Source organism: Tauraco erythrolophus, chromosome 2, assembly GCF_009769465.1.
Source record: "Tauraco erythrolophus isolate bTauEry1 chromosome 2, bTauEry1.pri, whole genome shotgun sequence".
In the NCBI taxonomy this organism is placed as follows: Eukaryota; Metazoa; Chordata; class Aves; order Musophagiformes; family Musophagidae; genus Tauraco; species Tauraco erythrolophus.
This window is the reverse complement of record NC_141466.1, coordinates 6247144-6259343: the sequence shown is the minus strand read 5'-3', so window position 1 is coordinate 6259343 and position 12200 is coordinate 6247144. Positions and strand designations below refer to the sequence as shown.

The 12200-nt window shown below is 40.8% G+C and overlaps 1 protein-coding gene across 1 annotated transcript in view; it reads right to left on the bottom strand.

Annotated features, from left to right (window-relative positions):
* Positions 1 to 12200, bottom strand: part of MAP7 (microtubule associated protein 7) — a 125161-nt gene that overhangs the window by 20301 nt on the left and 92660 nt on the right. The window contains exons 9-11 of the mRNA XM_086631958.1: positions 7642 to 7755; positions 4126 to 4274; positions 915 to 1030 (exon numbers count right to left, since the gene is read on the bottom strand). Of these exons, the coding sequence (XP_086488084.1) occupies positions 915 to 1030; positions 4126 to 4274; positions 7642 to 7755 (379 nt within the window). The remainder of the gene's footprint in view (positions 1 to 914; positions 1031 to 4125; positions 4275 to 7641; positions 7756 to 12200) is intronic.

Genomic DNA, 12200 nt, shown 5'->3' with positions numbered 1-12200 from the left:
TTCCTCCTTCCCCTTCCTCAAAGCAGCAGTAATATTTTTCTAAAAGCAGGACTGTCTTTCCTTTTTTACAGAGAGAAAACATCTATATCATCAAATAAGCGTTCTGGTTTTGACTGGGACAGAGTTAGTTTCTCTTTTGAGCAGCCAGAAGAGCTCTGGGTTTTGTTTTCAGTTGGGATTTGTTATAAGAAGAATGTTGATAGTGCACTGATGTTTGTAGCTGGCACTGAGATATCAAGGACCTTTCAGCTTCCCACGTTCTTGCCAGTGTGCAGGAGCACAACAGGCTGGGGGGGAGCATGGCTGGGACAGAGGGCCCACAATTCCCCTTATGATTTGAACTTAGGCTTAGGACTGAGGGCCACATTGGCCAATAGAGTATTCCATATTGTGCAGCATCATGCCCAGTATATAGATGAGGGTTGACTGTGAAGAAGTTATCTTTCTCTTCTGAGGGTGCTAAGACTCTCAGAGTTCTCTCTCTCACTCTCTTTTGGGGCCTCTCACTCATCCAGGATTGCAGTGTCAGGACTTGACTGTTTTGGGATCATTTGCCAGGACAGGACAGGAGTCGGTCACCAGGTGGTGAGCAACTATACTATGCATCACTTGTTTGTATATATTATTTCCACTATATATATTTTCATATATAACTATTATATCATTATTATATTTGATTTTTAAATTATTATTATTATTAAATTGTTCTTATCTCAACCCACAAGTCTCCTTCCCTTTTCCCCTTTAGTTCTCCTCTCCATCCCCAGGGGTGGGGGAGAGTGAGTGGCTTTGAGGCGTTTAGTTGCCAGCCAGGTTAAACCAGGACAATAAATTTGCACTGTTTTACATTTAATTAACAGAACAATCAGAGCTGCCCATAGCTCAACCTCCAGCTAAGCATGTATTTGGCTTACCAAACTGGAGAGGGAGCTGGTGATCTAGCTTTGAGGTTGGAAGAAAAATGTCCTCCTTTAAAGCTGGCTGAGAAGCTGGATGACAAATGGTCTCTCTCCTTTTCTTTTTTGTCAGCCTATAGTTCAACAAACAAAAGGATAAAGTCAAGCCAACATTCACATGGCTGAAAAAAGCAAAGCAAGCTCAGTTAGGGAGGGAAGGTTGGGGGGCTGAGAAAAAGCAGTGCTGAGTCAGTAGTTTCTACAGCCTGTTTAACAAGTTCATTAATAGAGCCCCTGGAATCTGACACCATCTTTGTCAGCAAACATGCATTTGACAACAAGAATCCTTCTTAATCATGTCCTAAGATGTAATGGACTAATTTGCAGAGGCTTCTTTTTACACAGGCAAAAAATTACCTTTTACGGTTTGATTTTTGCTAATTACCACAGAGTACCTTCCACTGCTCCCCATAAAGCCACGATTTCATCTGAAGAAGCAAAACACTTCCCCCACCACTCCCTTAGGCTCACACTTAGTCACAGTCCCAGTATAGCATCAGCTTTTTGCTTTCATGCTTATATGGGAACACCACAGACACCTTCGAAGCCCTCAAATGTGGTAGAACAGTTATCCTATTCTTTTTTTCTTGGATGATTTCACAGCACATACTTTTTTGCCATTGATTCTTATACATGGTAGTAATTTCCCCCTTTTCCTCCTTTTTTTGGTCATCTTAAGATTTTTAAATTTAAGATTTGTCATCTTTAAGATTTTTAAAAATATTTCTGTTATAGCTCTGGTTTGTATTAATAGAACTATTTGTTTAAAGGAATATATAGAATCATAGATTCATAGAATCATAGAATGGTTAGGGCTGGAAGGGATCTTCAAAGGTCATCTAGTCCAACCCCCCTGCAAGGAACAGGGATATCTCCAACTACATCAGGTTGCTCAGGGCCTCGTCCAACCTGGCCTTGAACGTCTCCAGGGATGGAGCATCCACCACCTCTCTGGGCAACCTGTTCCAGTGTTCTACAACTCTCGTGGTAAAAAATTTTTTCCTAATATCCAACCTGAATCTACCTCCCTCTATTTTAAAACCATTACCCCTTGTCCTATCAAATTTAGGCATCTATATACTTCCTCCTTTTGACTTCAGATTAAAAACTTCAGGTTTTGGGAATTATGAGCTCAGACTCTGGGAGTCTGAAGAATGGGAATACTGGAGAGTACTCTGAGCTGCCACCCAGCCAGATGGTGCAGAGAGGCTGCTACTCACCACCTTGGCTGGGGCTTAAGCACAAACCCTGCAGCATGTGCACCACGCTGCTTTAGAAGTTCACTAGCTAAGAGCTCTGCAATGCTCATCTGCTGAACTGAAAACAGGGTAACAACCGGAAAAGAAAGACTGAAAGCAATTTAATGAGCACATGAACCCTTGGTTTATCTTCACAAATCCAAGAGGGTTTTTTTTGGTCTTTACGATTAAAATATGATTTCAACCTGGTGTAGTGGAGGATTTCTCTGCCCATGGCAGGGGGGTTGGAACTAGATGATCTTTAAGGGCCCTTCCAACCCTAACCATTCTATGATTCTATGATTCTAAAATGAGTTATTTTAAATTGCCAAAAACATAACTTAATATTAGCAATAGATGGTCTTGATCCTGAATTCATTACTCAAGCCAGCTCTCTGGCAGTATAATTTACCAGATATCTACTGATTAATATGATAATCACCTGAGTTATCAAAGCATACACTCCCAGAATAAATGCATTACAATGAACAAGAATTTTGGCTTGCTAGCAATAACTCTCTATATTGGATCTACATTATTAGTCTTAAAAACAGAGCCTCAGAAAAGTTTTCTTAATATCAATAAAGTAAAAAACTGAACTTCTACAAAAGTCTGTGGAGGAATAAAAGTCTCCACACCATATAGGCTACTGAAAACAGCTTTTAACTCGGTCATTTTGTATTAACAACATTTTTACATTGTTTCCTTCACCAAAATGTACCAACCTTTCTTATTTTTAATTTAAAAAACTAAAAACAAACAAACAAGAAAATAAACAAACAAACAAAACCAACACAAAAAAAACCCAACGCAAACCACTTGCAATGAGAAAGATCCAGGAGGTGTTAAACTGATAGCCCTGTAGACTGCAACGCGCTGCGCACATGCCATGAGACTTCTCTACAGATACATCCCAACGCTGTGCCTTAACTTAAACTTCAATGTGCCACCATCTGCCTGAAAAACTGAGTACTGGATATGATTCATGCAATTTTCTTTAGTACTGCTTCCAACACGGATGTCAACAGCAGCACTGCCTCTTGACGTTTTGCCCATCAGGTCAAAAGAAAACGCAAGCGCCTCTTACACGATCATTTGCAGAGATGACTTCACTCTTCTCACACTCTAAAACTCAGGCTGTAGAGTACAAGGGAAAACATAACTGCTCAGGTTCAGCAAATGACATCCGCACTGGGGCTGACTGCATCCCACTGGATGGAGCACAGTCAACACGAGTTCGGTCTGCCTGTGTCACGCTGTTCTGATCTTCCCTGAAAGCTCCGAGCGGGCACAGTACTGCTATCAAACCATTCAGAAGGAAGAGGTGACCTGTGGGGAGCCCCACTCACAAGCCACGCTCCTAAACCGAGCTCTTCCTTCTCAACGAGGAAAAGTTTACCAGCCTGGTCTCCTAAGAAGGCAAAGCTGAAGTGACAGTGCTCCGTGTGCTTACGTAGACATGTGGGAGGGCATGCCTTCGCCCCTCTTTATCCCACAGGCTCCGCTGAATTTGCTAGAGGCCTCAGAAGACATGAAATTTTACAGGCTTTGCGACAACAGGTTGCTGGGAAAACAGATTCCCCACTGAGGGAAAAGCTGCAACACCAGCTCGGGCCTTCAAAGGCAGCAAAGAATCCACTTGAGAAGAGGGCACACACGCTGCGCCTGCCTCTGTGCCTCAGGAGAAGCTAAGGCATCCGCTCTGCAAACATGGGTGTTTCTCCACATGGATTCTTTGGTGCAAAATCAGGCCACGTCACCACAAAATGGAGTATATTTCAGTTAAAATCCAGCCAACTATGAAACGAAGTGGAGGGGGTGGGGACAACATGGAGCAGAGTTTCAGACTTAGTCAAGTCCTGTCCTAACAAGCCATGCAATCAGGTGGTCACGGCATGAGGCAGTAGCTTACGCCCAACTCACGTGCTTACCCCAGTGAGATGCGTTGTTCTCCTACGTCCAACAGCATCAGTAGAGGCATAAAGTTTCGCTCGGTCTCCTGGATTCCTACAGTTCATGGCCTTGTAGGACAGAGGACTGATGGGGCTGCAAGATGCTGAACGGGGACAAATGGGGATAACTACGGTGTTGGTTGGTTTTGTTATATATTAATTTTAATTACAGAGCAGCATTGGAGAATTGACAGAGGAAAGCCAGCAGGAACAGAAACAACAGAGAAAGACAGAAGAGAAAGAAGGTATTAATACACAGAGGAATGACTAATTCTCAAGTCAGAACCATCATTTGATACATTAGCTTGGCCACACATATAATAATGATAAAATTTCAACAGGCACTCATGTACTTTTCCATTTGTAAACTAGTCATTTCTTTTAAATAAATTAAAAGTATGCCACATAACCAAGTAGTAGAAAATAAGAACGTTTTTCTGGTTTTATACAACTGGTGGTTCTGAAAAAGCAGTGGACACAATGACCAGTCTGACTGGTTAGCTTAGTATATGCATTGACGTGAGTTTCAGTTACATTCAGAATAGAAAACAATCAAACTAAAATCAGAATACCTATTAATTGGTCTTGGAAGTGGAGGGAAAGAAAAGTAGACACATACACAAAGATCAAAACACATTAACAAGACAAAACAGCTTCACCTAGAAAATCAATTAAATTGCTGCCTACAATTTTTAGTAAGTGATGTGTTTTTAATAAAATCCCTCTTTTAGGAATATTTGAAGCCCATCCATTTAAGAACTTTTAATATTTCTTGATAATGCAGGAGTAACAGCTGACTCAAATACATTCTCAACAGCAAACTATCGTACACATTACAAAAAGCAGACCAACAACAACAAATCAACTTGGAAATTAATGTTTGTTTGAGTAACCAGGATGGCAGTTTTCATTGGTTTGCACAAGGACAAAGACTATTACCAAAACATCTCCTGCCAACAGCAAGTTATCAGATATATGGTGTTCTGATGTTCTAAGAGATTTGTAGCACTGCAAAACGTATCATGGGGAACTTCTTGCAGCAAAGTATTCTTGGACTTTCTCTTGATTTAACTGCAGGCGACGACTGGGGAAAACTATGTTATTACTGCAGAGTTTTATTTGTCTGCTCTTGTTTGTCTTTCCTGGTCATTTAATACAGTCTTAGCATAATTATTATGCAGCATGTTACTTGAAGGAAAGGTAGAGGTTCTGTATGGGATCTTCCCTATGCCTTTTTTTTTTTTTTAAAAAAAAAAAAAGATAATTACATCCTCAGTTTCCTTGGTAAAAAAAACCTTATATTTCTTGCCTGTAGACCCCTCTGAGCACACTTGAAAGAATGCAGTTCCACACACAGTTAATTCTTCCAGTCTTACAACAGTACAGCTGCTCTTACAGGAAGAGATCATGGACTTAACAGTACTAACGCTGCAAATTCTCCTGCGCTGAGAGATTATCGTGATGAATAAAGAGCGTCTCGTGTCACAGCAACGGCACTCATGCTTGCCTTATTGTTATAGGGATTTCTGTTTAACTAGGTATTGACTAAAAAAAAAATGTTGAGAAAGAAGAAAACAGGGGTTTGTTTGTGGTTATTTCTGGTTGAGTGTATCTAAGCCAGATAGGAGGCAGTGCCACAACGTATGTCTTGAACAGTTTATAATTTGTGCGGTTCCCACCCTCTGTGAATCAATTCTCTGGCTGCGTGCTGATTATCTGAAGTTACCACCAAGGATGACATCATAAGTATTAAAAGATAAGCAGTTCATTTTCATTTGCAATGTTGCCAAACAATGCTGTAGGAAGCCCTCCAGTGAATCCTGTACCAACAGGATTACAGCTATTCAGAGGAGCTTTTGGAGAGTTATTCAAAAAACATTTTGGTTTTGGAGAGTTATTTAAAACAAGATCCAGACATACTCTTATGCTGGATGTCCCTAATAGCTCACTTTAAATTTAAGGATACGAATCCATATTTAATTTGAGTTTGATTTTCTGCATTGCAATTTATCTCTCCAGCCAAAGGGCAGGGTAATTTTCTAGGGAATAATGACAGGCTGGGATGAGCTGAGTGCTCAGAGCACAGCTGTGAGCCATTACCACCACCTGATCATTAATCTCCAGGAAGCGTCCTGCATGAAGAGACTGCAGTTATTGCTCCTAGAGAATAATACCTGGAAAACAATGAGCAGATGGATCATTCTTTTGGGCGGTACAGTTCCAGTTAGCATAGGGAAGGCGTTTCGGGGAATTACCTCAGACTGATGACTGACAAATCAGTCATTCTTGCTATTTGCAATCTTTCTCAATATTCCACTCTGTTTAGAGTTTATTGTGCAGGGTAAACAACAGCAGTCATAAAAAAAAATCTTCACACTTGCTCCAGTAAAGCAATGACTTACAAAATGAAGACACTGCTTTCTCAACTATTCCCTAATGAAGAGCTGCATTTCCAATATCCTGGTTGGTACATGACATTAAGTATTCATTTTACAAGCTGTTGTTTGCGAAGAGTGAAAAGGAATTCTGTACTTAATTCCACTGTTTGCAGAATATCACCCACATTTTTGCTCCTACAGAGCTACCCCTGTGGAAATGTACTGCGGCCTAATTAGTTATAAGAGTTCTTAAGCAAAAGCTTCTTTAAAAGTAATCTTGGCAGATCTCTACTCCTTCTTACCTTCTACGTCCTTTAATTAGAAAAAAAATCCTGTCCATATCAGACAGGAAAGACCTGCCTGGACTTCAACATTCATCATGTGCAGCAATATACTACTGTAATGGTAAAGTCCCCAGTGCATGATCATGTCACATCCTATGATAAAAGAAGAGGCAGCTGTCACCTGCCTAAAACACATGATAAGCAAGTACACCCTGGTTGTCTTTGGAAAACAGTTTTGCCTGGGCTTTAAGTTACCACCTAGCAACGTTTCCACATTTCTGCATGTTAATTTTCCCCTCCATAAGTATATCAGAGAGCTGTTCTGAGGTTGGCAGAGAACCTTACAATTACTATAACCTCACTAAACTTGCACATTTAACTTCACACATATTAAATCCGCTGCAACCAGGGCCTATCTTTCTACAAGTCTAACTCATTCCATGTGGGAAGTGCCCTGGTAGAAACTATTCTTTGCAGCAAGCAGCTCACAGCCTTAGCAGTGGGTGTTTCGAATCAGTTCTTTACAACATCGTGCGCATTTCATTGAACAGCCATGGACACTGTGACGTTGTTGCCCAGTGGGTGTTGTGTTCATTTATTACATCGATGAAGAAGCAAAAGAGATTAAGAAGGGGGTGGTGGGAGAAAGAGGCATGTCAAACAACTGTACAAACAAGCTGGCATGCTGTCCTAGCAACATAATCATGGACATTCAAGTTCATTCTGGGATGCTACCAGACACTCACAATTAGATCAATGACTTTACAACATTCCACAGGGAATCTGGAAAAACAAGTGGGTGAGACGAGAAGCCTCTGTTCTTAGAGGTTTACCTGCATCTCCAGACAATGCAGCTGTGCTTTTACTTCGGGCCAAGAATGAGTGAGTGGGCGTCAGGAGCCTGCTAACGATGCTGCTCTCCCATGGACTGAGCTGTAGACGGCGAGCTGAACATGCACCATACAAGCAAGACGTTAGATCAAACACTTCACAGAGAACTACATGTTGCAGAAGTATCAGTATTATCTCCTCACTACTGTGAAAACCTTGACACTATCCTTCAGAGATCAAAAGCAAACAATCGTTCAGTGTTTTGCGTTTTATTCTTACTCCATTTCAGTAGAGGAATTCCTATAGGAACACACATATCTGAACATTTATTTGTGTTGCTGCCTGTGGCATTATGGCAAATTGTTATCAAATTAATACTGGTATTTTGCACATATGCCACATATTCCCTGTTAGGAATAATATATAATCTATTCTGTACTAGGAGAACAGTTGCCACTCCTACATACGGATATCGACAGATATTTGTGTTCCAAGCTGTTTCTACACCTAAGGTATATAGTCTTCTAGTTACAAAAGAGACCAATTACTCAAACAGCTTCCAGAGTCTGCCAACTCAGCTAGAAAACAAGGAAGGCTGCTTGCATAGAATTGTCTCAAGGAAAGAAGTTTTTTCCAAGCATTGCAAAAGGTTGCAGTGTGCCTCAACTGCAGATACCAAGCTTAGCAGCTACAGTTGTCTCAATAACACATGAAGCCACAGAATACATTTAAGTACATTTGATTATTAATTCTCTGTCAAAAAAAATCCTGCTAACGATAATTTTCAATTTCAAGCAGTAACAGCCAACTTTTTTGCACTGCTGACCTGGCTGCAGTCACTCCCTTGCCCTGCTTTTCCCAATATTGCCTAATGCAAATTTAGCTTGTCAATATATTCCTTTTGCCTTGTAAAAGCTCTTTACTTTTTTTTTTTAAAAAAAAATACTATTGAAACAGTGATCACAGTGATGTAGTAACCAAAAGAGCCCTATAAGTTATTTTTTATATTAAACTAGATGTTTCTTTGATACTCTGATGCAACAAATTGTATTACAATGAGCATCACAAAACAAAGCATTCGAGTAGTTCCCATAATAGTTCATCATAATAAGCTTAGACCATGGCAATAATCTTGATGCTGCACGTGAAATCAGGTCTTTTTACATGTCAGCATTCACTGGCCTTAGTTTGGTGTTTACGCCAACAAAACTGCAGCTTGAATTTATGAGGCTCAGTCTCTAAAACATTCATTGAAGTGACTTGAGATTAATTTGCATCTTTAAAGACAGAGATCCATCACTTTTAATAGCCATAAACTCTGAATCTGTCTTTAATCTACTCCATGCTGAGCCCTATGAAAAGAGGGGCCGATCTCAATCTCATCCTATGAAAACATAATTGCCTAATCCACCCTCAGTGATGTTTTTCACTTCCCAAATTGCTCCCCTAAATTCTGCTAACTCAATAAGGGGCATTACTATAGAAATACAGGACTCTAAAACACAGCAGGCTCTCTGGATAAGTGTCCTTACACAATGTACCACTGCCAGAGCTCTTTGTGACTAATGGTTCCATTCTGTGTTGGTACAGATTAGAGACACAAAACACCCTACAGACACCTCCATTACAGCACACACATTATCATTAAGTTTGTAATTTAACAATGAAGAAAAATCACAGAACTGCCATTAAACTGGATGCAATAATGGTAAAATCTTTGCTTTCTTCTCTGAGCATCACGCTCTGTATGATCACTGTTTAAAGCTACTGTTGCAAGACAACAGGTTCTTTCCTGTGCTCTCAGGCTTTGCTAGGTGAGGCTCACAGGCATGAACATGGCTGAGTGGAAAAACTCTTAGAATCACAGAATCATAGAATGGTTTGGGTTGGAAGGGACCTCAAAGATCATCTAGTTCCAACCCCCCTGCCATGGGCAGGGACAGCCTCCACTACACCAGGTTGCCCAAAGCTTCTCCCAGCCTGGCCTTGAACACTTCCAGGGAGGGGGCATCTACAGCTTCTCTGGGCAACCTGTTCCAGTGCCTCTTCTATGGTAGTTTAACATAAAGACCATACAACTTCTCAGAAGAGTAAGAGTGCTGCACAAAAATCAGATCCACACCTCAGAAAGCAATCGCTGAAATTTTAGGCCAATTTTAGGTACACAGAACCGTGTACACTATCAGCTTCTTGGAGTTCATCTGTACAGCTGCAAACAGCTGATAAGCAAACGTCACAATGCAATGTGGCCCTGTGGGTCAGCCGCAGACCTTACACGTGAGGCCTCAGAGATGAAGTAGTCTCAGGAGGACACAGCTAAGAGACTGATGACTTAATACATTAAATTGCCATGTCTCACCTATCCCATGCCATTTGCCCTGAAGTTGAGTACAGTCTAATACTCTTACCTTTGCCCCTAGCACAGGGGAGCTTATAGCCACATCACCTACTGGAAGCAATCACGTGCCCACGGCACCCAACTAACAGCACTGAGACAGTGTTTGGGAGCAAGCTAGCTGATACGCACCAACAGTGAGCTAAGAGAGACCAACAAAAGCTCTCTTCTCCATGTAAGCAATGGGCCTGATTCAGAGGCATCAAAATAGTTTTATCCAGGAGCTTGGAATGAAGTCTCCCTAAGTCTCTAAAATGGAGTTGGATCAGAGTTCATTTAAATACACCTTGGCTTTGTGGATCAAGGTCATCATGTATTGAATTCCAGAAATGCACAGCTCCCTGAAAGCACCGTATTTGACACTTTCAATACATATTCTAACAATCATTAGCATCACCATTAACCTAAACCAGCCAAATAAGCTTTTGCCCACTGAGCTCCAAATACAAGAGCATTAACATCTAAATACTTTGAACTTAACTTCAGTGTCCAATTCACACCGAAGCAAACTGAATATGAAACAAAGCATCACGAAATGATAAGATCAACTTTAAAACAATGAGGTCAATTTTTTTCCTTGCTCTTTTTGTTCTTAACACCTTAGGGTGATGTTTTCAAGAGACAGTCCTTCAAATCATCTGACAGACTAGGGGAAATGAAATTTTTTTTGTTCTCATGATGTGTTAGGCCATCAAGGAGTTGTTTGCTCCTTGCTTCCACCCAGGAAGTACATTGGTGATAGGGTTGCTGGTGCGAGTGTTCCTACGGTCAGCTACAAGCAGGTTAGTTTAAACAGATCAAGGAAGATTTTTATAGCCTAACTTGTAACTGAAAAACAAACAAAGTCCCGGGGAGCTGGTAACAGTGAATTGATTACAGTCATCTGTATTTGTCTTCAGGATATACCAACTGAACACTGGAAAGTTGTCTTAGCAGCAGCTGAATAAATTGCAAGTAAGCAAACAGCAGCACCTGATTAGTTCTAGGAACAGATGGGAGGCAGGGTTTAACAGGTCTCCTGATGAGCACCACGAAGGAGACTCTCGCTGATAACAGTAGCGTTTGCTCATACAGAGCCACAAACATGGTGAGGAGTAGATGGGATAAAACTACTCTATGCTTAGATTCTCTTTCAACAGGAAATAATACTGGAGGCCCTGAATTTCTTCTGTAAAGGTGGCAGACAAAGGCGATGCAGTGATCAAGACCATCACCTGTCTGAAAGAAAAAGCACTGCAGAGAGAAGGAACACAACTATGGTGCAAGTTTTGCTTGTCAAAACTGAGAAAGTGTGTAAATCATACCACATCTAAAGTACTATCCACTTGCTAAGCTTTCCTTAAAGAGCACAATTACCAAAATTCATTAGTCAACACCAGCTTTCTCCGCTTGAATGGGTGTTCATGTTTTGTTACAGTTTCAACTATTCAGATCTGTACCACTAACATAAAAGCATAACGAGAAGCCTGTTCAAGCTGCCTGACTGTAAGATTCTGATAAAGAGCTATATAGCAATACTATACTTGAAAAGGAATGAGTTAATGAAAACTTTTGTCTTTTACTGGGTAAAAAAAAAAAAAAAAATTAAAAAAAATAATCCTGTCCTTCAAATGGTAGAAAGGTGCTGTGGAACAGAAGACATTCTTGATGACAGCAATAAGCTACTTAGGGTAAGCTTATCATCCTCATCTTCTGCTCACTGTTTTGGAGGTAGGAGTATGCACTACAGACAAAGTGTGACTGAGTGCCCTTTGGAAGGTGAAACGGGAAGCAGAAAGTCAGAGCTCTCCTTTAAGCATTTGCCTTAAGATGTTGAGGCCCCTGGAGAGAACGAGTGGCACTTCTCCAAATATATGTGTGACTAGATCCAGGTATATGATTTTGCACAAGAAAGAGGGCCTTTATAGCGTTTCGATTTGCTTTCTGTCTCGGAGTCTGCAAAGACATAAGAGACTTCAGAAGAGTTCTCAGCTGTTTTAATGAAAATGCTAGCAAAGAATGCCTCACAATTTAAAGTTTTCGACAGGTGGCCATCACTTCCATATTCCTGCCCCTTCCTCGCCACGAGACTGCCTACTATTTGGTCTAACTTCTCTTGAATTTGAAATGGGTGGCAGAGACTATCACACAATGAGTTACAGCCCATAAGAGGTTATCCTTCATACC